We start from the raw sequence: 26,679 nt of genomic DNA, 5'->3' as shown, positions 1-26,679 counted from the left end.
GAACCTCATTCTTTTTTAAGGCTGAATAATAATCATTTGTTGTGTGTATGTGTGTGTGTGTGTGTTTCCTGTTTTTTACTCCTCTGATTTCTTCAGTAAAATCTTGCTCTTGTCTCCAATTAAGTGTTTAAAAATCTATTTTTTGTTGTGGTTCACCATATTGAGAAATAGGCTTCGTGTCATGATAAAATGTGGAAGGAAGCTTTAGGGTTATGGGACATGAATGGCAAACAGCTGTTACCTCTTACCCTCCTCTTCTTTGTTAGACTTGCATCGGTTACATATCACACTCTCTTCTCCTTTTAGGCTTCCTTTGCTCAGGCCTTGGCTTCCTAACCATGCAAAGAAAATTGAGAATGCCTTTCTCTACTATTTCCTAGTATCTAAATCCTGTCATCTTCCAAGAGTCAGGTCGGTGGTAATTGAGGAAGCCTTGCTGGATCCTTTCTTTTCCTTGTGATGGACTTAGAGCTTTTCATTCCGTGGCATAGATTGGGGTGTATTTCACTTTTCCTGCCAAGCCTCTAGGCAGACATGCTAGGTTAGTGTCCCTTTCAAGCCAGCAGCTTCCTGTGGCTCCAGGGGAGGAAGCAATGGGAACAGAAGAATAAATACTATTTCCAGTAATGAATGAAATGCAAGGGTTAGATATCTAAGTGACACTTTGTTCCAAAGTAGTGTAATGAGTAAGTGGAAAAAAATTCTATAGAACTTATCATGCTATTCATTCAGGCATGGAAAACCCTTTATTTATTTATTTTTCCTTTGTAGGTGACTACACTGATGAAACCTAGTTTTATTTAATGTAATTTAAAATTAGGAGCAGGTCATAGAGAAACTTTCATTAATTATATTTATGCTTTAAAAATTTTATGGGATTATTAAATGTGCTTTAGTGAGTGATTCAACAGCTAATGGAATTGTAAAAGAAGGGAAAAATGGAAGAAAGGAAATTCCAATATCCGTTAGGCTTACCAAGCTTTAGAATATTGATTTGTGTGAGTTATGTTTAAGGACTCTTTTTCTTTTTTTTTTAAGGTATGATTGATATACATGCCTATGAAGGTTTCACATGAAAAAACAATGTGGTTACTACATTTACCCATATTATCAAGTCCCCACCCATACCCCAATGCAGTCACTGTCCATCAGTGCAGCAAGATGCCACAGATTCACTATGTGCCTTCTCTGTGCTACACTGTTCTCCCCTTCTCCCCGTGATCCGCCACACCATGTGTACTAAACATAATACCCCTCAGTCCCCTTCTCCCTCCCACACCCCTTCCCTTTGGTACCACTAGTTCATTCTTGGAGTCTCTGAGTCTGCTGCTATTTTGTTCCTTCAGTTTTGCTTCATTGTTATACTCCACAAATGAGAGAAATCATTTGGCACTTGTCTTTCTTTGCCTGGCTTATTTCACTGAGCATAATGTCCTCCAGCTCCATCCATGTTGCTGCAAATGGTAGGATTTGTTTCTTTCTTACGGCTGAATAGTATTCCATTCTGTATATGTACCACATCTTCTTTATCCATTCATCTACTGATGGACACTTAGGTTGCTTCCATATCTTGGCTATTGTAAAAAGTGCTGCAATAAACATAGGGGTACATATGTCTTTTTGAATCTGAGAAGTTGTATTCTTTGGGTAATTTCCAAGGAGTGGGATTCCCAGGTCAAATGGTATTTCTATTTTTAGTTTTTTGAGGAACCTCCATATTGCTTTCCACAATGGTTGAACTAGCTTACATTCCAGCAGTGTAGGAGGGTTCCCCTTTCTCTGCATCCTTGCCAGCATTTGTTGTTCCTAGTCTTTTCAATGCTGGCCATCCTTACTGGTATGAGGTGATATCTCATTATGGTTTTAATTTGCATTTCCCTGATGATTAGTGATGTGGAGCATCTTTTCATGTGTTTGTTGGCCATCTGAATTTCTTCTTTGGAGAACTGTCTCTTCATATCCTCTGCCCATTTGTTAATCGGGTTATTTGCTTTTTGGGTGTGGAGGTGTGTCAGTTCTTTATATATTTTGGATGTTAATCCCTTGTCAGATATGTCATTTACAAATATATTCTTCCATACTGTAGGATGCCTTTTTGTTCTGTTGGTGTCCTTTGCTGTACAGAAACTTTTTAGTTTGCTGTAGTCCCATGAGTTCATTTTTGCTTTTGTTTCCCTTTCTCAAGGAGATGCGTTCGAAGAAGTTGCTCATGCTTATATTCAGGAGGTGTTTGCCTATGTTGTCTTCTAAGAGTTTTATGGTTTCATGACTTACATTCAAGTCTTTAATCCATTTCGAGTTTACTTTTGTATATGAGGTTAAACAATAATCCAGTTTCATTCTCTTGCATGTAGCTGTCCAGTTTTGCCAACACCAGCTGTTGAAGAGGCTATCATTTCCCCATAGTATGTCCATGGCTCCTTTATCATATAATAGTTGACCATACATAGTTGGGTTTATATCTCTGCTCTCTATCTGTTCCATTGGTTTATGGATCTGTTCCATTGGTTTATGGGTCTGTTCTTGTGCCAGTACCAAATTGTCTTGATTACTGTGGCTTTGTAGTAGAGCTTGAAGTTGGGGAGTGTAATTCCCCCCACTTTATTCTTCCCTCTCTGGATTGCTTTGGCTATTCAAGGTCTTTTGTGATTCCATATGAATTTTAGGATGATTTTCTCTAGTTTGTTGAAGAACGCTGTTGGTATTTTTATAGGAAATGCATTGAATCTGTAGATTGCTTTAGGCAGGATGGCCATTTTGATAATATTAATTCTTCCTATCCATGAGCATGGGATGTGTTTCCATTTATTGGCATCTTCTTTAATTTCTCTCATGAGTGTCTTGTAGTTTTCAGAGTATAGGTCTTTCACTTCCTTGGTTAGGTTTATTCCTAGGTATTTTATTCTTTTTGATGCATTTGTGATTGGAATTGTTTTCCTGATTTCTCTCTCTGCTAGTTCATTGTTAGTGTATAAGAATGCCACAGATTTCTGTGCAGTAATTTTGTATCCTGCAACTTTGCTGAATTCAGATATTAGATCTAGTAGTTTTGGAGTGGATTCTTTAGGGTTTTTTATGTACAATATCATGTTATGTGCAAACGGGGACAGCTTGCCTTCTTCCTTGCCTATCTGGATCCCTTTTATTTCTTTGTGTTGTCTGATAGCCGTGGCTAGGACCTCCAGTATTATGTTGAATAGAAGTAGGAAAAGTCGGCATCCTTGTCTTGTTCCCAATCTTAAAGGAAAAGCTTTCAGCTTCTCGCTGTTAGATATAATGTTGGCTGTGGGTTTGTCATATATGGTTAAGGACTCTTTATGGCTGTTACTTTTAATCACTACCTTTAAGACTCTAGAAAAATGTAGCCTTTATTTTAATCAAAGTTATAAGTGTGTGTTTTTTTAAAAAGCAGATGTTCCCATGCACATGCCAAGAACCATGAAAGGTCTAAGATTCTACCCTACTTGAAGGCTAACAAGTCTGTCATGGTTTTCATGGATCCTGGCAGAAAATATGAGACTCCTGGGCCAGAGATGGACTGTTTATTGCCACTGGCAATAGCAGTAGCATAGTCTTGGCATTTTTCATGTAACTTTCTTGAGTCTTGCAAGGCAGTTCCTGCAAGGCAATGCGAACAGGCAGATGATGCCTGCAAACGCAGTGGGTTGTATTACAGAAAAGATCTCTTTTCTTAGGGGACCCAAATCTTGAACAGTGGGCAGTAAGCATGCTTTCCCTTTGCTTCAGGAGCCATTATCTTTATTGTATCTGCTATAAGCACACTTATACCCTTTGTTAAGGAGAAAAGCTCTGTCTTCATCTTTCCAGGCTATTCCCTATACAAGTAGTTTTGAAAAAATAGACGAGGACAAAAAGGGCAATTAGTGCCTCATAAGATAGGCAGAAATATGAGAGATCTGGAGAATTGTCTCCCAACAAAGAGCTGTAGTTAGGAAAAACTGCATTCTTCCCCCAAAGCCCCAGAACTTTCTACTCCCTAGAACCCCATTGTCTAATAGAAATACAAGGGGAACCCTGTGTAATTTTCTAGTAGCTGCATTAAAAAGAAGTCAAAGAAACATATAAAATTAATTTTAATATTATATTTAACTCAGAATATGCAAAACTTTATCATTTTAATATGTATGCAGTATTACAAAGCTCTTAATGAGGTATTAAAATGATGCCTGTGTCTTATACATGTGATATAATAGAGCAATAATTAGTATCTTACACAATATAGATATCAAAGTAAAATGGAGTTCTACCAAAAGAGGAAAGTTGTGTTTAACACAAATATAGTTTATAGTGCTTCCATTTTTTTACATTTAATTTTAATTAATTAAAATAAAATAACCAAAAAACAATTTTATTTCCTCAGACAGGCTAACTATGTTTCAAGGGTTCCATAACCACAGGTGGCTAGTGGCTACCATATTAGACACATAGAGGCCTAGAAGCCACACCTGGAGGTAGCCAGTTTCAACTCTTTTACAGATTTCTTTATATATTTCCAAATCTCTAAATAACATGCTTATGCTATTTCTAGATTTTTCAGTTTTAGATTCTTCCTGTTGACTTTCTGCTATTAAAGAGGATTTACTTGTTTTATCTCTAAATCCTACCCTCATGTACTCACTTCCCAGCCATGGTTCCCATTCCCCATCAGTGGTTCCAAAACCTGTTTTCACTACCCTTTACATTTAAAACTTCTTGAAGATCACAAGGAGCTTCTGTTTTTGTCCAATACATTTATTGGTATTTATCCCATTAGAAATTAAAACTGAGAAAAAATAGTATTTGTATGAAAATGATAATGATAAACCCCTTACATATTAACATAGTAATATCTTTTATGAAAACCCCTTCCATCAAAGTTAGTGGGAAGAGTAGCAATGTTTTATTTTTTTGCAAATCTCTTTAATGTTTGCCTTAATAGGAAACAGCTTAGTAGAAAACAGAAAATACTCACCCTCTGCACTCATTCTTTTGAGAAATCACGACATGTAGCCTCTGGAAAACTGCACTGTATTTGTAAGAAAATGGGAGTGAATGTGTGAACGATGTCCTAGTAGTATGAATATAGTTTGGTGGTCCTCTCTATATTATAATATTTGTTAGCCCAACAACTCAATGTTTATATTGTTATGACCATGTATAAGCTGAGAGAGAATAGCATACTGTGGTTTTTCTTTTATTGCACTTTATTGTTTTCTCCAGAGGTAATGTCTTATTTTCATATTTTTTTGTTACTTATGTATTTTATTTACTCAACACTAAATCTAGGTCAGATCTCTGACATACATTCATTTGCATCAGGAATTTTCTCAGTTTTGTCTTAAAGAAGTGTCTCCTAGAGCCATTTGACTTGAATCAGCTGATCGGTTGCATCCTAGGGCCCATGCATATCCTGATACTTCTCTTCTCCATAATCCTGATAACTTCTTTTGCCTCTCTTTTTTTGGGGGGTGCCTTAATTATTGGGTTTTCTGTCTTTTTCTTGATTGGAAGTATAGCAAAAACTTGGGGGTCAGATTGTGTACATTTGAATGTTAGCCCTTACCACTGACTAGCTGTGTGACTTCAGTAGTTATTTAACCTCTTGATGCCTCAATTTGTCTAGAAAATAGTACCATCTGGGTAGGGTTGTCATGCAGATTCTGAATTACTGGGTAAACCGCTAAAAGAGCTCCTGGAGCATATAAAGTACTCCAGTATGGTGTTACTGTTATTGCATTTACAGTGTGGGTGCACCTCATCTTTTGGTAGTGTGCTTCTTGCAGGAGCCTGCTGAGAAAAGGTGCTTGCAACTTTGCATGTATGAGAATACCTTGACACTCCATCACATCTGAACACTAGCCTGGCTGGTTATTTGGATTTCTAGGTTGAAATAGTTTTCCTTCAGAATTTTGAACTCCATTTTGAACTATTTGGCATTTACAAGGGTAGAAGTTAAATTTTATTCTGTTATATTAAGGTACCTTTTTCTAGCTTTCAGTGTTGCTGTTAAAAAATTCAATTCCATTTTAAAATCTAGAGCCTTTGGACTTATTAACATCACTTCTCTGGACACTTTTAGGATCTTCTTTTTCTTTCAGTGTTGTTAAACTTCACAAGTCATATCTTTAGGTAGGACTGTTTTTAATCTATTGTGCTGGGTATGAATAGGGCTCTTTAAATCTGATAAAAATCTGTCCTTCATTTCCATCAATTCTTTCTTTAATGGATTTCTCCCCTTCATTTTCTTCTTTCTCTACGGAGCACCACCTATATGAATATTGGATCTCCTGTATTAATCCTCTGATTTTCCTGTTTTCCATTTATTTGTCTTGTACTCTATTGTTTTGGGCCTTTCCTCAATGTTATTTTCTAACTCTTCAAATGAATTCTTCATTTCAGCTGTCATATTTGATCCCTAAGGGCTCATTTTTGTTCTCTGTTCCTTTTTTGTAGCCTCTTGTTTTTGTTTCATGGCTACAGTAGTTTCTCTTATGTCTCTGTAGATGATAATACCAGGATTTTGTTGAAATTTTCATTTCTTTGCTTGATCTTAATTTCTCTATGTGATAGAATATTTAATGCATTCACATTCCTCCCATCACAGTCTACATGCCCCTTTGCAATACAGTTTTTCTTCCCTTTCCATCCAGAGGTGTAAGACCCTGTTTCCTCCTGAATTGCAGCTGGCCTGGTGACTTTCTCTAGCCCATAGACGGGGACAGAAATGATGTGTACTTTCTAGAGTTTAGGTCTTACAAGGCTTTGGAGCTGCTGCATTTGTTGCCTTGGAATACTGCCCTGAGGCTGCCATATAAAGAAGCTGGTCTAGCCTATGGAGGATGAGGGCACTCCAGCTGACATCCAGTTCCACATGCAGGTGTGAACAAGCCCAGCCGATTATGAAAGTAGGGAGAAATAGCGAATTGTTGTTTTAAGCGACTAAGGATGGTAGCTGGCTATATAGATAAGGTTAACTGATACCTCTCCAGCTTTTCTCTGTTTTGTTTTGTTTTTTTTTTTTAATCTCTTAGGTCATGAATTTTCTTTGGGTACATTATGGTTCTCTGTTCTCTGAGGAATAAGCCTGGAGGGTATAATTGCCTGCCAGTATTCTGGAAATGAGGAAGTTTGACTTAATTTCTGTTTCAGGTCTGTACTTCTGCCCTCAGCTGTGCTTTATACTCTCCAGGTCAGATATCCTCAGTTTTACATTTTCCAGAATCTTCTACTGTGCCTGGGAAGAGTATTTGCTGGATTATGATGATAGGGGGAGGGGCCTGGGAATCTTAACCTCCTCTTCAGTAAATCTTCAACCAGGCTTAGTTTCTAACTCCACTTCTGTGCTTCTAGAGGAGTTGTGCCATCAAGTCTGCAGGCTCTGGAGGAAGGAGGGGTGGCTGGCGCTGCGGGACCAGGGGAGCTGTGCTGTGCATTCCATCCTGCTTTAGGATTCAGCTTTCTGAGATCACCAAGTCAGTTACCTTTACCCCGACTAGCCTTCAAAATTTCGATGCTGTTTCTTTAATTGCATTTTTTGCATTTGAGGGGTTTGGACTTTTTAAAAACTCACTATCATTTCATCTTCAAAATGATCATACTTTTAGATATGCTTTATAAATAGGCTAGTCCTTGTTGCAAATATAGAGGACTAGAAACAGAAACCTTCTCTGATATTCAGAAGGGAGAAAGAATCGGTGTTAAATTTTGGAGAGGAATATGGGCTTTGCTTAAAAGAGACTGTATTCATTCCGCAAACATAATTAAGTGATTCTCTGTGCCACGTTCTGTGCCTGATTCTGGGATGTGGAGATCTGAAGAAGGGAGACATGGTTTCGGCCCTTCCCTCTCTTCAGTACAGTCTCTGGTGTTAATTGTAATACCTTATTTCATATAGAAAACCCCCTTTCCAAAGGCGGCACAGGAAATGTGGTCCAGTGATGGTCATAGAAGATCCCCTTTTGCCTCTGTTCCTTAGCTGGAGCCTAAGAAAACCATGTGATGAATTCTGGGAGACAGTGACCTACACTGTGGAGCTTGGTGGTGTTGGTCATGGTGCTGAGTAAGGTATGAGGACCCCAAGAGCTTTCTCTGGCTAGTCCAGAGAAGCAGGTACAGATGGGGTTTTAGGAGTTTGTTTCAATGTGAGACCTCTGAAAGCTAGGCAGCTCACTGCAGCAAGTCACAGACAGCATTCAGGCAGCAGACACACCCTCCTGGCAGGGCAAGCTTGTGGGTGGGGGCAGAGACCAGGGCCCCCCAGATGAGGGAGGCCAAGGAGGGGAGGCACAGATGGCGGAAAGGACCCCACCCTGAATGGCAACAGCTGGCCTTGGAATCTTATCTGCTTCCTGTTCTTTCCCATGGCCTGCTGCAGGGTGCCGTTTGTGTACCCTTGCTTCAGTCACCATCCTCTGAGTTACCTGCCTCATTTGGGCACCAGTCACAGCAGCCTCTGGGCTGCAGAACTCCTTGGAGAGTCCGAGATTGAGCTCTAGAAGGGGGGAGTATTCAGGGGAACTAATATAGACCATGCTTTCTGCTGCAGAAAGGCAATATGTTTTGGACCCTGATTTATCCGCCCAGCTATTGTTTATCCATACCTGTGCAGACACACCAATGTGTGCATATCCTTGTATTTGTGCGTGCATGCATATACATTTTTTAAGAATATTTCCAGTACTTTAAAAAATGGTGCAGTAGGTTATCTATGTTACCTATAGGTTTGGACTGAAACCAGAATTACTTTGGTAGAAACTGTTAAGAAAAGATGTCACCGTTTTGAATTCTACCCCTTTCTATTACAGTTGACAGTTACATGGACCAAGTTTAACCTTAACAAAGGTTTGCCAGTGCAGAGCCCTTATCTTTCTCCTTATCTAGGAGTCCCAGGTATAATTACAGGCTGAACAGGAACATCTGGGCTTTTCTTAGTGGTATGTATAAATGTCTGTTCACATAAATCTTTCTACTTCCAGTTCTGAGTGTTATATAATGTTAATTCATAATAAAATATATATTATTCCCTACTCCCTCAAAGGCATTGCTCCATTATCTGTATTCTGTGGTTGGTTTTTATGAAATGTGAAGATTCTCTGCTGCTGAACCCTTTTCACGTGGCTTTTTTCCCCCACTCACTGGAAACTTATGTGATAATGTGATATTGGTTTTTTTCTGTGTAATATTCTTTTTCCCAATATTTAGACATTGAGTCAATAATGAATGAGCCTTGTTGTGGGTCAGTTTTCATCCACTGTGCTGATATTCCAAGGGACTTCTCAGCCTGGAAACCATTCCTTCACTTTGAGAAAACCTATTGAATTGTTAATTGACGACTTCCTTCCATTTTTTTCTGTTTTCTGTTTCTGGAGATCCTCGTATTCAGATGGTAGATCTGGTCTGGTTCTCTAAATTAGTGTATTTTTTCCCTAATTTTTCCATAAGTCAGTTTGCCTACTTGCCTACCTGCCTGAGAGTTTTCCTCAACTTTATTTTCCAATGCTTCTATTGAGTTTTTCAATTTTTCCTACCATGTCGTTAATTTTTAAGAGCTATCTTTTTATTTGCTAGGTGTTCTGTTTATTCTGTTTCCTGTTTGTTCTAGTCATTACTGTGAGGCAAACTGCCCCAAATATAGTAACAAACATTTCCATTTTATTTTTGCTCCAAATTCTGTGGGTCAGGAATTCAGATGAGACCTTTGTGGCTATGGGCTGGAGTCACCTGGTAGCTTCTTTACTCACATGTGTGGCATCTGGGCTGGGATGAATTGAAGACTGGGTTCAGCTGGGACTGTTGACTTGGGTACCTGTGCATGGCCTCTCCATGTGGCTTCTTACAACATGGAAGCTGGTTCTGAACAGAAGCTTTTGAAGAGCAAATTTGCCACAACAGCCAAGGAGAAGCTGTGTGGTTTTACATGACCTAGCCTGAGTGGCCACATAGTGACAAATCTGACAAACTCCTGGTCCGTGTAAATGTAAGTGTCCCCAGATTCACAGGGAAGGGAATTTTGACTACTTCTTGATTTGGGGTGGCAAGTTCACATTGCAAAAGAGCATATGGGGATAGAGTTTTGTTTTGTCTGTTTTCAAACAGTTATAATCTGCCTCACTTACTGATTGATTGAATGCTATAGCTTTTCTTATCTCTCTGAAGATATTATAGTTTTCTTCTCCCCTTTGCACAGTTTATTGCCTTTGAATATTTGGGGTAAGCAGCATATTTAAGTCTTGGCCTGGTTGCATTTCCTATTAAAAAACTCCTGTGTCGGTTTGGCTGCTAAATTTCTGGGAGCTGATAGCTGGGAGTAGAGAAGGAGACCTCACTATTCCTTGTCCCTGGGCTCACTTAGTCCTACTGTTGCCTAGCTGTGAGCCCAGCTCTCCGTGATGCCTGGTGTGCCCCAGTCTGGAGAACTTCTGCAGGGACTCACTTTGGGTCTTTGCCAGGTTTCAGGGTGGAAGGCCAATTGCTGTGAAAACAGCTGGCAGTCAGTACTTTTTTTTTCTTCTTTTTCTTGTTTTTAACACTCATCCCTCACTGGTATCTGTGCCACCATTTCCTTGAACCTTTTGAGGATCCTGTAGCATAAACAGAGCTCTCTCCGCTGTCAGCCTGGATTCTTGTGTCTGCTTAATCCGTTACCTTTCATCCATGTGCTTTTCAAATTTTTACTTGCTGCCTCCTCTCTCAGGTCATTTTGTCTGCCCTCCCGTTTCAGTAAGTACTCAGCTGCACCTGATCCTGACTGGTTAGAGTTGTTCATTTTTTATGCTGGAATACTTCTAATGACCATATTTGATGCTTCTTTTCCTTGACTAAATGTCCTTATTACCATCACTACAAAAGACCAGAGTTTCCTTTCAGTATTTTTAGAACTTAATATTTCTGTGTTTCTTAGTTTTAATTTCAAAAAGCTGTGCATTAAGAACCATTGCCTATAGGTACTGGTTTTCCTTCTTTTCTCCCACTATGTCTTCTAAGGATGTGTCTTTCTACTTAAAAAAATCCATGGTGAGGTGCACAAGAAAGTCTTCTCTTTCAGGAAAGGCAGCAGTGTTCCACTGAGGGACCTTCTCTAGGACACTAGTTAAGCTAATTGCCAAGTTCTGTAGTAGACTCTGTGTGAGAAAACTTGGTGTGTGTTTCGGACTTGTCTTTTTCTTGTTCTCTCTGAATTGAAAACAGTCTCTTCAAAAAATGGTGTTGGGAAAACTGGACAGCTACCTGCAAAGAATGAAACTGGATCATGTCTTACATACCATATACAAAAATGAACTCAAAGTGGATTGAAGACCTAAATAGAAGGCCTGAAACCATAAAACTAATGGTGACATCACCATTAGTAATTGAATTGTAATTAAGAGGAGTCATTCTTTGTGTTGTACAGATCTATACATAATATCAAGTAACTAGTGTGACACTATTATACAGAATAGTTTCACCACCCTAAAAATGTTCTGTTCTCTACCTGCTCATCTGTTCCTCCTTTCCCCAATCCCCTGGTAAATACTGATCTTTTATTTGTCTCTATAGTTTTACCTTTTCCAGAATATTATCATGTAGTTGGAATCATACAGACTTCCAAGACTGGCTTCTTTCACTTAACAATATGTCTTTTCATGGCTTCATAACTCCTTTTTATCACTGCACAATATTCAGTGTTATGGATGTACCACAATTTGTTTATCCATTCACCAATCGAAGAACATCTTGACTGCTTCCAGTTTTTGGCAGTTGTGAATAAAGCTGCTATAAACATTCATATGCAGGTTTTTATGTGGACATACGTTTTCAGTTTGGGTAAATGCCTAGCATGATTGCTGAGTTGGTTAGCTTATGTTTAGCTTTGTAAAAAACTGCCAAACTGTCTGCCATTTTGCATACTTGGAGCTCATTGGGCCTCTTGGATGTGTAGATTAATTTTGAAAATTATAATTTGGTAAGTTTTCAGCTGTTGCTTAAGTATTTTTTCCACCTTCCTTGCTCATACATGCAGTCCTCCCAGCTCCTTCCCTCCCCACTCCTTTCTTTCTACAACTCCTATTATGCATTTGTTGATATGCTTAATGGTGTCTAACAGGTCTTTGAGGCTCTGTTCATTTTCCTTTTGTTCCTCAGACTGAATACTCTCACTTGACTTGTCCTCAATTCCACGGATTCTTTCTTCTGTCAGTTCAATCCTGCTCTTGAGCCCCTCTTGTCATTTTTTAAATTCAGTCATTGCACTTTCAACTCCAGATTTCTGTTGGTTCTTTTTTATAATTTGTATCTCTTCATTGACATTCTCAATTTGGTTAAATGTCATTTGCATACTTTCTTTTAGTTCTTCAGTTCTTTGAACATATTTATATTAGCTGACTTAAAGTCTTTGTTTAGTTAAGTCTAACACCTGGCTTCCTTATAGACAGTTTTTATTGACTACTTTTTTTGTGAGTGAGACTTTAGTGTTTTTTTTACATGTCTTGTAATTTTCTTGTTGAAAGTGAACATTTTATCATGTGTCAACTCTGGAAATTAGACCTGTGTACCTGCCCTCCCCAAGGTTTGTTGTGGCTCTTTGTTTGGTTAGTGACTTTCTTGGGTTAATTTCCTAAAGTCTGAATTCTTTATTGTGTGAGGACACTTAAATCTCTATTCAGTTAGCTTAGAAATCATCTAATAATTAGACATATTTCCTTAAGGGGCAGGCATTGCTTAAGGGCATAATTTTGTTTATGATCTGGTGTTTTAGTGGTTGAGAGGCTTAAGGGCAGGAATTGCTTAAGGGCATAATTTTCTTTATGATCTGGTGTTTTAATAGTTGAGAGGCTAACTGTATTCTAGCAGACTCTCCTAATCTTTGCTTTCTAATAGAGGTTTGGGGTGGTAGACAAGGTAATTTAAGAAGAAGAGATATGCTGCTAATTCAATTGCAGGATTGTCTTTAGTTAGCCAGTGAGCATTGGGAATCTTCACAGTGGGGATAGGGTATATTGGATTTTCCAATCATTTTGGACCATTAAGCTCTTCTTGGTCTTGCAATTTGGGATGTGCTACTTGAGTTTTCTTTGAAAGACCTCAACCTAAATTACAGGATGTTTTCAGACCTTTAGCAATCCACAAACACAGCATTAAAAAAATAAGTTAAGACCAAAGAGAAGTAAATTTTAAAAGAAATCAACCAACCATAATTTTGAGAAAATGAGTGAATATGTAGGATTAGTTCACCAGCATGCTTTCTGAGTGTGTATATACTCAAATGTGCATTATATTCCTTCACACATTTCCCTTTTCATTTCACAGGCTTTAAAAAGCTTCATGGAATACAACACCATTGCTGGATGCTTGGTATATTTAAGAACCCTGGCGGCATGAGAAGCACTCTACATAGGCACAGGGTGTTACCTGGAGTGAGAGAACTAAATGATCCAGACTCTCCTTAATTCTACATGGTAAAAGGCCCAAGTACTTCTCATAACATTATCCTATACTGGTTATGGTCAATCATTTAATCTGTGTTGTTAATATTGGCAATTTATTTCCTAAGTAAGTATTTACAAGTTCTAGTATTAATCCTGGTGTTCAAAACTAATCAAACTCTCTGTAATACAGTCTGTCTGGAGACATTTATTTGATGGTATGTGACTTTGTTGGCACAGCAGGACCTAGTTATAGAACCACTTGCCACGTTATAAAATTGATTTTTGAAAACAAGACAATATTTGAATATTTGTAAACATTTTATGTAGTAAAAGTGGGTTGGTCTCCTGAAATTAGATTATAAACAAAAAGTCTGTCATAATGTATAATTTGTAAATAAGTGTTGTTTTTCTATAAGGCTTAATTATTATAACCTGTTATAATTAATGTAGGAAATACTAGGCTGGGTCTCCCTCTCAGAATGCATGACTTCTCTTCCTGTGATGCCTCTTGTGGAACTGAACTGGGATCAATCCAAAACAGGTCCAAATCTGGTCTGATTTCAGCCGAGTCTCTTTGAACTAGTTTGAAAGTTTAGTTGATCTGCTTTTCCTTCAAAGATTCTTAAACATCACAGCCATTTCTGAGCTCCTCCTTCAGTGCAGCTGCAATCCTTAATTGGCAAATAACAGAATGGATCTGATCTCTTCAGATATCTGAGGCTCCTGATGCCAATTGATGGACATTAATCTCTGTGTCAGGAGGAACCCAGATAAGTAATGATTTCAAGGCAAGAACTGGCACAGGGTAAAAACCTCACGAGTTCAATAATTATAGCCTAGGTCTTCAACTGTGTTTTGTATCTCAGTGTAACTGAGAGGTGAAATGTTCATTGTAGGGATGTTCTAGCACATCCTTGTACTTGGCTTTTTGAACATTTTTGTTTTGTTTTGTTTAGGAATCTGACAGTAATACTAGAGATGCCGATTTCCTATAACACTACTCGTGGCAAAGAAGATAGTCTTTTGAACCAGAGATGTCATGTAGGACTATATTTATATATATATAATATAAATATATATATTATATGTGTCTTTCCTATTTTTGTTTTAGTGCTCTTCTCCATTTCAAGATGCCTTTGCACTTCTGATAAATGCAAACTGACCAGTCTTGCCCACAAAACAAGGCAAATCATTACTGCTTGAAGCCTGGGACCTGCCCTTAATAAAGGAAAACCCTGACTGTTGTTTGAAATGCTGAGGAAGTTGCTGCGAAGGAGACTTTTTTCTTATCGCACTAAATACTACTTCTTGCTTCTTGTTTTTTCCCTAGTCACCTTCTCTGTTTTAAGAATTCATCAAAAGCCCGAATTCATAAGTGTTAAACATTTGGAGCTGGTTGGAGAGAATCCCAGTAGTAATATTAATTGCACCAAAGTTTTACTGGGTGATATAGATGAAATCCAAAAGGTAAAGCTTGAGATTCTAACAGTGGAATTCAGAAAGCGCTCTCGGTGGACAACATACGATTATATAAACATGACAAGTGATTGTAGTTCTTTCATCAAGAGGCGCAAATATATCGTAGAACCCCTTAGTAAAGAAGAGGCAGAGTTTCCAATAGCATATTCTATAGTGGTTCATCACAAAATTGAAATGTTTGACAGGCTCCTGAGGGCCATCTATATGCCTCAGAATTTCTATTGCATTCACGTGGACAAAAAATCAGAGGATTCCTTCTTGGCTGCAGTGATTGGCATTGCATCCTGTTTCAGTAACGTCTTTGTGACCAGTCAGCTGGAGAGTGTGGTGTACGCATCATGGAGTCGGGTCCAGGCTGACCTCAACTGTATGCAGGACCTCTATAGAATGAGTGCAGACTGGAAGTACTTGATCAATCTTTGCGGTATGGATTTTCCTATTAAAACCAACCTGGAAATTGTCAGGAAGCTCAAGTCATTAATGGGCGAAAACAATCTAGAAACTGAGAAAATGCCATCCAATAAAAAAGAAAGGTGGAAAAAGCATTATACAGTTGTGGACGGAAAGCTGACCAACACAGGGACTGACAAAATGCACCCCCCTCTTGAAACGCCTCTCTTTTCAGGCAGTGCCTATTTTGTGGTCACTAGGAAGTATGTAGGGTATGTGCTCAAGAACGAAAAAATCCAGAAGTTTATGGAGTGGGCAAAAGACACATACAGCCCAGATGAGTATCTCTGGGCCACTATTCAAAGGATCCCTGAAGTCCCAGGCTCACTGTCCTTGAGCTCTAAGTATGACATGTCTGACATGCATGCAATTGCTAGGTTTGTCAAGTGGCAGTACTTTGAAGGTGACATTTCCAAGGGCGCCCCCTACCCCCCCTGCAGCGGAGTCCACGTGCGCTCTGTGTGCATTTTTGGAGCAGGTGACTTGAACTGGATTCTTCGTACACACCACTTGTTTGCCAATAAGTTTGACACAGATATCGACCTCTTTGCCATCCACTGTTTGGATGAGCATCTGAGGCATAAAGCCCTGGACCTGTTAAAACACTGACCATTTGCTGTGGGCAGTTTAGAAATAATAAGGATGCCTGAGTCATACCCCATCTGATTCTTCTACCCTGTTAATAAACACCAGGAAAACTGCAGGGAGCACCCTTTGGGGAAGAGACTCTACAGAGACGCTACATGGTTTGGCAGAGCACAGTCACTTAGAAAAGTTACAGTGCTAAACGTTTACCTAGAGTTAATGTGAGGCCAAAGTGGGTGGCAAGGTCTTCTAGGAAGAGGTGGCCCAGGTGGGAGGGCAAGAGGCCGAACACAAAAAGCAGCCTGTGAAACAAGCTCAGGGACTTATTGAAATGATAAGATTCAACCTGTGCCAAAATGACTTGGAGAGCTTTAAGTATAATGGTTTTCCTGATTTGGATACATCTGTCTCCACAACCAATCGTGAGGATATAATTTCTCTTGTAGGTTATATTTGTTGAAATAGAAATTCTGCTTTGCTCTCCATGATCCTTGTGTGTAATTTACGTCCTGCTGTATGTTGTGCTGGGTAGCGTGTCCATGTATGCCATCTCAGGGAGCTTGCAAAAACAGGGTTGAGTGAACAGGACTATTTCTAATTCTTGCTTCTAATAATTTACATGCATTTTTAAAGAAAACAACAAGAAACAGTTTCTAGTTTAGTTGATTCTGTGAATCATCTTAGGTTATTAGAAAAGCTATCAATTATTTAAAAAGTTAAAAACATTTTTGTTTATAGAGTTTATTTTTGTTTCTACAGAGTAACACTCAGGTTTTACAAGTATTTGTTTCTCTTCTCCCCTCAGTCACTCTAGACTCTACTATCAAACTATTTAAAACTTGTTTTCATAGTGCCCAGTATTACTGCCCGGTTCTCTTGTGGGATCCAACTGACAGCACTATTGACCCTTGAACCATATGGGGATTAGGGACACCTACCCCCCTGCACAGGTAAAGATCAACATACAACTTTTGATTCCCCCAAAACTTTACTACTATAGCCTACTGTGACCAGAAACCTTTGATAACACAGGTATTAACATGTTTCTGTATGTTACATGTTTTGTATACTCTGTTCTTACAATAAAGCTATAGAAAAGAAGATGTTTTTTCAAATTGTCACAAATCTCCAAAAAATTTTCCAATATGTTTTTAGGGAAAAAAAACCAACAAGTACAAGTGAACCTGCGCAGTTCAAAACTGTGTTGTGCAAGGGTCAACTGTAATTGGCCTAGAGAGCTGAGACAGGATGAAGTATAGGTATGGGGGTGTGGGCAGGGAAGAAAAGTCATACTTAGATGACTTCTGAGGTCCGTGATTAAAACCAGAATCAGCATTATTCCCAGAAATTACGGATGTCGCTTTTTGGGTCTGCTTGTGTCCAACTTCCCATAGTCTTGCACCCTAACGTCCCTGTGTCTCCATTGGAAAGGACCTGGCGCCTGCTGCCCTTGCTCATGTTACCTGCCATTGGTTGCTCCTTTACCCTCGGATTGTACTTCCTTCCCTCTCAGGGCCTTTGAGGAAGGAGGAAGTGTGTTCTTGTTCCGCATGGCATACTTAGCCCAGCAAATCTTAAGGGAATGAACATTAGATTTGGGGTAGATTGTTTCAATATTAGTATTTCTTATAGTGTATGATTTTTCACTGTATGTTTTCACAAAAGTGATTTGAGGTTGCTCTTGTGCTCTCATATCTCAAAGTAAAGGAAGATTAAGAAACAAAAACAAAACCTTGCTCTTCTGCTAAACTGATACTGTACACCAAAGATCTAACAGGAAATGTGGAGCTTTATCATTTATCTGAGACTTAAAACAAGAATCAAAACTGTGTACTTTATTTTAAAAATAGAGCCAACTTATATGGTACATTAGAAATTCATAATGTCAGACATTTTTAAGGCATTCAACTTGAGAAAAGATTTTTTTAGAAAACATTTTCATTCTCTGGAGAGCTTTGTTATACGGATCCTCTGGAACAAAGGTTGCACATTTTTTAAGCCTTTGTCTTTATTTGTAAATGTGCGCATCAGTGTATTGCTGTGTTTTGCATAATTTTATATGGCAACCAGTGTTGGACCAAGAAAACCATACTTGCTTTAAAAACTCAAAAGATGTCAGTGAGGGCATTATATGTAAAATATTCTGTCTCTATTGCCTTCTGAACCAATTTGTTCTTTTAATGTATGTGTAATGTTTCTCCCATGCTCTTTTAAGCAGAAAGACTTGTCTATAAGATAAGGCACTTTTTTACTCTAAAACTAGTTATAATCACTGATACATACTTTGTCTCTAAGTCTTGTATTTTACCTCCTTCATGATGTTCTGTTTTGTGCATTTTTTCATTGTTTTGAAAATTCACAAATCTACACTGAAAGTTAAAAACAATAGTACAGTGAACACCACATAACCCTCACCTGGAATCGCTGGTTGTTAACATCATGCCCTGTTTTCTTTAATATGTATGAATTTTTGAACTTAGCAAAATTTAAAATTAAAGAAAAAAAACAACTATCCAGTTATTCATCTCAGCATTGTAATTGTAGTGCGACAGCATCTGATTTACATTCAAGTTGGCAGGTTTTGAAGAATTTTTCACCACTATATATATAGACATAAAAACAAGGCTTTTCAGTCCATGTTCCCAACCCCCACAGTAAAACGACTCACTACATCTTGGATGTAACTGTGGCACCGTATCTTCTAGAATGGCGTTTACTGAGAGGTGTCTAAACATTACCCTATTGCTAATGTCTGTTATAGGGATTATATATGATGACTTTTATTATACTTTTCAGCATAATTTTTAAAGCAAATGAAACTGATATTACTTGGATAAGCAATTTAAGGAATTACGTGGTTTCACAAGGAAGCCCATTATATATTCAAAAGGAAGCCCATGTTCTTTGGGAAAGATGGAAATTATTAAAATTGCTTCATACATATCACCTGTTAAACACTAATTTCTATTTACTGCTGTTTAGGGGTTTTCGTACGGAATTAATAGAAATTGTTCACAAATCCTTAGATTTACATAAACAGCAATTTTTTGATGGAAGGATTATTCTAGTTAAGTACTGCATCAGATTCCAATACTATTAAGAACAAGAGTAAACAAAAAAACATTTATTTTATAAGCAAATTACCTAGGCTTTTCCCAGACCAGTGGTAAACAGCTGCTCAGTCTTGCAAGTGTGAGGCATTATTGTCTCTAAACATGTATTTGTGTCATTCATCAAGTACAATTCACTTAAATGAGGTAACAAGTAGATTTTCTTTTGTAGTTATTTGGGGAAGGAAACCATGTTTTAATTCATTTCATCTGTAGCGTCAATTGAGCTGGACTTTTCCAGTTGGCTTAGAAAAAAAAAAACCATTTCTCATTATATTAAATATAAAATAAATTCAACGCTTTCATGGTGATCTGTGGCTTCTGTAGGTTTGGTCTTTTGAATGTGGGTGTGCCTGAATGCATATGTAACTAGTCATATCACCGTTAAAATCAGCAACTCAGAAACCATGTCTTGTCCCCACATTATTCTTTTTTTCCTGAGCTACCAGCATTTAAGTATTAAATCTCATAGTTGATGTGGTACTTTGCACAAGTGTGGTGTGTGAGTAGTGGTTAAAATACAGGATTACTACTATAGGCAGAAATGTCAGAATGTGGCCAAAGCAGAAAAATTTAACTCAGATTGTGTGAAAAGACTTAGAGGGGGAGCTTTTGAAGACTAACTTAATAGCCAGTATTACATTCTAGGGCATTACTAGCTCCAGCTTTGTGTCTCCTGAGGGAGAAGTTTTCCAGTCAGTTCCAGCTCAATGGCCACAAAACTAACAGGATCTGTTTCTTGTGGAGGTGTGCATGTGGGGGAACAGCTGAGGGAAAAAGGCTCACCTCACACCTGCCCCCCAAATACTGAGGGCTTTCTGTAAATGGCCTCTCATTGATCTCTTAAACTCTTTTGGAAGTGCTTTAAGTCCCTTTTAGATGACACAGATTCTAGAAAGTGACAAACCTGATAAACCTCAGATCCTTCTCAAGCTTGATAGCTTTATATACATATCTTTTTGTCAACAAAAAAAAATTCATTAAAAGCACTTGGAAATAACAGTTTAATTTGAGCCAGCATTTGGACCTAGACCTGGGAAGGTACTACTTCTATGGGTGAGGTGGGAGATTTGTTCTAAAGAGCCCAAGTCATATATCCTCAAAGAGATAGGCAAGAGAGAGAGAACTTCAGAGGGGTATACAGAAGATGTAAAGTGAAGTTAGGGGCAATACACATCCTTGCGAGCATCTGACCAGAAGGAAATTAAGAGGAAAATAAGCATTTTGCTTATCTTTTAACAGGAAGGCGGATACAAACTGTTTAGCCTTTTACTTAACTGAGAGACAGTTTTTAGTTTTTCATGGGTGACCATTTGAGACTCCAGAGTTAATGAAACCTTCAAAATTTAGGCCTTAATACTTTTGGAGATCCCCAGTGTAGTGGCCAGCTTTTCTTTATTTCACACTCTATGAGTCCATTTGCCAAAGATTTAATTTTTAGTATGTGCTTTGTTAAAGTTTTCAAGGCTTGTCATTAGAGTGCTGATTTAATATTTTTTGATGTAGTAAGACCCAAACTAGAAATGAGTTACAACTATTGGGAAAGAAAAGACTGTTTTTATTACTGCAGATGATACAACTGTCCAAGTAGAAAGCCCAGGAATCTTGTTTTAGAATTTTTGTGAAATGAGCAAATACCTCCATATTCAAAAAAATCATTTTTCCATATTCAAGCAAAGAACGTTTTACGAATGATGGGAATGCATTACTGTTGTTCATGGCAACAAGCTCTGTAAACGTATAGACAAACTGAAGGTGTTTGTGGGACAAAAAGACCCATATAGATGGAAAAATACATTGTGCTAGTTAGCTTTTACCAAATACGCTATACATGCCTCTTCTTCCCAGATCAGTACATTTGTTAAATATAAGTTCAATCATATTTTCAAAGGGTTGATAAAAAGTTGTTCTAAATTTCATGTGAAAGAAAAAATGCAAGGTTAGCTAGGAATACTTTGAAAGAGGAAAGTAATAGAGTCTTGTAATAGATATGAAGCCATGTTTTAAAGTTAAAACATATGAAAAGTGTACTATTTACACTTGAACTCAAGACCAGTTTAGCAATGACATAGAAGTAGATGCTGTTTTACATACACTAAAGGAAAGGCTGGCTTAGAAAGTACCTATTTGAAGGACATTAGATTATAGCCTCATAATCTATACCAAAATACAGATTGATTAAGAATGACAATAAACTAGAACAACATGTTGCAACTATCTGCATGGGATGGAATTTTCCAAATAAAAGCACTGGGAGGATTCATTAAGGAATGGATTATAGATTTAACCAAGTGTATGTATCTTCCGAATATGAGAAAGCAAAAGGCAATCAGAATTGAAGCATTTGCTGACAAAGTTTGAAAGAGAGAGGCTGCATACTTTAATATGGAAATTATGCTACTATTTAAACAGCCTTATTGAGATATAATTCATATACCATACAACTCACCCATTTACAGTTTACAATTCAATGGTTTTTAGTATAGCAATCACACCCAGTTTTAGAACATTGTCATTATCCACAAAGAAACCCTGTACCCTTCAGTGAGTGGTCTTTCCTTCCCCATTGCCGTTCCAACCCCTTATACTAATATATTTCTAAAAAGCATTAAGATGCCCAAAAGTGAAATTAACAAAAGGTGTAACAATTCACAGTAAGTGAAATAAGGGCATTACAAGTGGCTAGTGAGAAATTGAAATTCAATAAAATAATCCAAGTGGAAACAATTGATTTTTTTACTTACCAAATTAGCAGGGGTTTTGTTTTTGTTTTTGCTTTAATATTCATCCTCAGTACTTATGAGACCATGTTGAGAAGGTCTCCTCGCACCATAGGGAGGAGTGGTAAAGCCACCAGAAAAGCAATTTGACCCCATGAAGAGCCTTTAAAAACATTCAGATTCTTTGATTAATAATTCATTTATTGGAAAACATCCTAAGGGAGTAATCAGAGAATTGTTCTAAAATCACATTTAAACCCAATGTTTGCCATATCCTTATTTGTGATGAAATGTAAAAATACATAATTCTCCAGTGATGGAAGAATAATTGTGTACTTTTACATTCATATAATGGGGTATGATGGGGTGTTCTTATAGTGTGCATAACATCATGGAGATTTACTGTCAGTTAAACAGAAGTAAACACATTGGAAGACTATATATAATGTGATCTCAATTATGTAAAAAAAAAAAAAAAGGATACCAAACACAAGAGAACATTCAGAATTTCCCTGAAAGACCACATCTTGATATTCCTCCAGCTCTATAAAATTGTTCCTTGCCAAATGTGGAGCATTTTCCACATATGGTTTGCCTTAGGGAGTCTTGAGGCTCCTCACCCCCAGCCTTTATGGGGGGAGGGAGGGGCTCTCCTTTCTCTTCACTCCTCTTTCACCCACAGAAATACTTTGATTTAAGCTTTGATGCTTAGTAATGTGTCCAATCCTCACACTCTGGATAACTCTATAAGACACTCGGATTGTATATCCTAGGTGGAGAGAACTTAGGCAGCACCAACCAGAAGAGTTTACCCAATACTCTAGGGTGCTGTCAAGCTAGCTTCAAGATCCCAGGATGCTGAGATTGACAGCAGTTTTGCTTCTAGCTCATTAGAGTCTATATGGAATTTCATTGTCTGATATCAGGTAAGTGTTAATTAAATTGCTCACTACGTGAGGATGGCCTGGTTCTTTCAGCTGCATGTTGATGCAACACAAATGTTCCCCTTCAGCAGGAGGACTCAGAACTGTTCATACTTTCTGGTAGCATCCATCCAGACATCCAACTGTGGGCGTAACTTGGATGAACAATAATGGTGAAGGAGGAGGATCTTGTTTAACTCCAGAATTTTGTACATGTCATGTGAAGTCTCAACAACCTTTAGATAAGCAAGGAAACAGAAACGAATGCTTTAAAAAAAAAAAAGATTTGTTAAAAAGGATTTATTTCTGAAGAACTAATCACTAGCCTAAACATTACTGGGTATTTATAATTTCCTTTCTTTGTCATCAGACTATTAATAAACTCTTTCTGGCCCAAAAGAATTCATCATTTCACTTGGCTCAAAGGAGAAATATTTTCTTTTGGGGAAGTGTTCCCTACTCCTCCACCCAGAGAAAAAAAGCCCCTTCCTATATGTTCCTTAAAGCCCACTGAACCAGTAGTAACAGCTAACATTTGCTGAGCAATTCCTTACTGCATGTTCTAACCACTTTTCACCTATTACCTCCTTCCACTTCACAGCCCACTTGGAGTTGGTGCTACCATTGGCCCAATTTACAAAGGAGTCAGAGAAGTGCACAAATCTTTAACAAATGGCATGTTTAAAACAATGTTTTTCTCTGGTCTCTTCATTCGCATTATACTATCTCAACTATCTTCGTCCCCACATCCCTCCCTATTTTGGGTGTAGTACTCTTCTTTTTTTATTGAAGTACCATTGATATACAATCTTAAATTGGTTTCAAATATACAACAGTGGTTCAACAGTTACCCATATTATTAAATCTTCTCCCCTAGTGTGGTTACTGTCCACATACAAAGATGTTATAGAATCATTGACTATATTCTCCATGCTGTACTATTACCCCTGTGCCCAACTTATATTATGATTGAGAATTTTTGTGCCCCTTTAACCCCCTCACCCTTCCCTACTCACCCACCCGAACCCCTTCCCCATGGTGACCACTAGTCACATCTCAGTCTCTGTGAATGTACTGCTGTTCTGTTCCCTCTGTTCTACTTTGTTTTTATATTCCACAAATAAGTGAAGTCATATGGTATTTGTCTTTTCCTCACCTGGTTTATTTCACTGAGCATAATACCCTCTAGGTCTATCCATGTTGTTGCAAATGGCAGGATTTCTTGTATTTTTATGGCTTAATAATATTCTATTGTGTATATGTGCCCCATCTTCTTTATCCATTCATCCGTTGATGGACACCTAGATTGCTTCCATATCTTGGCTATCGTAAATATTGTGGTGATAAACATAGAGGTGCATGTATTTTTTCGAATCAGGGATTTTGTTTTCTTCGGGTCAGTTCCTACAAGTGGAATTACTAAGTCAAATGGTATTTCCATTTTTAGTTTTTGAGGAACCTCCACACTGCTTTCCACAGTGTTGAAACCAATTTACATTCCCATCAACAGTGTAGGAGGATTCCCATTTCTCCACATCCTCTCCAACACTTATTATGCCTTGTCTTTTGGATAGTGCCCATTCTGACTGGTGTGAGGTGTATCTCATTGTGGCTTTGATTTGCATTCCCCTGATGATTAGCAATGTGGATCATCTCTTCATGTGCCTGTTGGCCATCTGTATTTCTTTTTTGGAGAATGTCTGTTTAGGTCCTCTGCCCATATTTTAATTAGGTTATTTGGGTGTTGAGGCATATATTTTTTATATTTTTATATAATTTTTATATATTTTGGATGTTAACTTGTTATTGGATGAACCCTAGTGCTTCTGTTTTTAAACAAGCAAATGTATTGAGGAGTAAAGGGTGGAAACAAAAAAAGAATTAACCCTTACATCTTGCTGAAATCCTCTCCAAGACTGTGTGGAGAGAGGAGAGAAAGAAAGGAAGCCAGAAGTGGGGTGAGCATCAGCTCCATGAGGGCAAAGCTGAGGAGCAGAAGCTGGTGAGAAATCCTGGGCCAAAACTGTCTTAAAGGTCAGAGGAAAGGCAGGAGAGGGGAGTCTGGAAGCCACAAAAGGAGTGGTTTCAAGAAGTCCTGTCAGTCTTAATACTTGCAGAAAGCATGGGAGGTTTGAGAGGGAAATGTTTGGGTATGAAGTGTATGACAAGTACTAAACCCCAATTTCCAGCAGTCTCTGTTTAACCCTACTTTCCTGTGGCTGACCACTGCTTCTCGAGCTAATGTAATAAAAAGAACCTCACACACACAAAAAGAAGGGCAGCCCTGGAATGCAAGGAACTATAGGTTTGTGTGGCTGCCCCTTCGGGCCTTTGGGCTGGCTTCAGTGTTGTGAACAGAATCATGCAAACTGACAGGTTTTGTTAAGGAATGTGAGGAGAGGAGGCACCCACTGGAAAGACCTGCCTTTGGGGGCAGGGCAGTGGGTGTACCTGCAGCCAAGGAGGAGAACTTGAGAGTAAGCAGAGTTTGTAAAGGGAGTCCCAACTTTCTCCTTGAGCTCAGGTGACAGACCATCCTGATTTGCCTGGCACTGAGGTGATTCCTGGGACCCAGCACTTTGAGTGCTACGCTCTGGATGACGCGGTCACCTTACCTTTGTCTTTCCCCCCAAATCTTCAGGAAAAATCTACATCGGTGCTTTGAGAGTGGAATTTATGTTTTCTGGGCATTAGCCACTCAGAAATTGGCATGAAGGCAGGCACAGAGAACGAACAGGGGTACCACAGTAGGCCCAGGTGAAGTTTCTGATTAAGAAGAGAATTTTAATGGAGCAGTACATGGGGCTGGCATCCTCTTATGGAACCTGAGAAGCCTAACTCACATTATTTGTAGCCAGGCCCTCCCACCTCTGAGGGGGTCATTGTAGGTAGTGCTTGGAGATGGGCAGAAATCAGAATAAGCTCAACAAAGCTGGTTCCAATTATGTCAGGTCAATGCATATACTGAATTACACCCACCAAACTACAGGTACTACTTTGGGAAACCCTTCTGTGATCTACCCAGTTGCTGAAGTTACCAACCCAAAAGGCATCCTTGAGTGCTGTGTGCTCACAGCCCGTCACTACAGTCTCTCCTCTTAACAGTGATTCTGTTCAATTGCTCCTGTGTCATTAAGCCCTGTTAAGCCCTTATCATCTCTTATCTAGAGTATTGCCACCTTCCAAGCTTCCTGTTCTTGAGTGCTGGCTTCCTGAAAATATTGCCAAGACAATCTGTTCCTAAGACAGAGGAGAGCCACTGCTCACTACCAGAATGGCCAGCTCCATCTCAAGTCTAGTGAGAGGTGGGAGAGGGCCATGTTGGGCTATTTTTGAAGCTTTGAATTCTGGTTAGTTTGATCCATTAATGGGGGATCTTCAATAATGACAATGACAAAATAGATTAGGATTGGATACAATATCAAAGGTGAGGATTTTGAGACAAAGTGTTCAAACAGTCTTGGGGTATAAACTGGCATTTGATGCTTTTCCTTTATTGCAGAACTGATGGGTATTATAGGAAGTTCCTGGAGTGAAAAATGAAGTTATATGTAGCTTCCAGGGTGAATTTTCAGGACTAGAGCAGTTATGTTGATGAAGACAGTAAACTGTGCCTATAGGGACTTTACTTCTCACCTCCTCACCTCAGATCTCTCATGCTTCTAATCCAATAACAGCAGCAACAATAATAAGAGTGAAGTACTGGAAAACACTTCACTTTCACTATGTGCCAAACACTATCTTAAGCATTTTGCAAATATCAGCTCATTTAGTCCTCACCATAATCTTATGACATGTGCACAATTGTTGTCCATATTCTACAAATGTAGCAATGAAGCAGCTCATTTCTTTTCAGAGTTGTATAATATTCCATTGTGTGGATGTAGCACAGTTTATCTATTCACCTACCGAAGGACATCTTGATTGCTTCCAAGTTTTGACAAGTCTTAATAAAGTCTTATAAACACCCATGTGCAGGTTTTCATGTGGGCAATAAGTTTTCAGCTCT

At 38.5% G+C, this 26,679-nt stretch overlaps 1 protein-coding gene across 6 annotated transcripts in view; it reads left to right on the top strand.

Annotated features, from left to right (window-relative positions):
- The window catches only part of GCNT1 (glucosaminyl (N-acetyl) transferase 1), a 29,621-nt gene extending 12,981 nt beyond the window's left edge, over positions 1 to 16,640 (top strand). For 4 of the 6 annotated variants that reach the window (XM_057498572.1, XM_057498575.1, XM_057498571.1 and 1 more), the window contains 2 exons: positions 13,285 to 13,433; positions 14,515 to 16,640. In XM_057498572.1, coding sequence (XP_057354555.1) covers positions 14,655 to 15,941 — 1,287 coding nt within the window. In that variant the 5' untranslated portion in view covers positions 13,285 to 13,433; positions 14,515 to 14,654 and the 3' untranslated portion in view covers positions 15,942 to 16,640. Of the gene's footprint in view, positions 1 to 8,804; positions 8,934 to 13,284; positions 13,434 to 14,514 lie in introns of all 6 variants that reach the window. The other 2 variants (XM_057498576.1, XM_057498574.1) reach the window with 1 other exon arrangement.
- The last annotated feature ends 10,039 nt before the right edge of the window (positions 16,641 to 26,679 follow it).

The sequence above is a fragment of the Manis pentadactyla genome, chromosome 3, assembly GCF_030020395.1.
Source record: "Manis pentadactyla isolate mManPen7 chromosome 3, mManPen7.hap1, whole genome shotgun sequence".
NCBI classification, from domain to species: domain Eukaryota; kingdom Metazoa; phylum Chordata; class Mammalia; order Pholidota; family Manidae; genus Manis; species Manis pentadactyla.
This window is presented reverse-complemented; position numbering and strand designations above follow the sequence as displayed.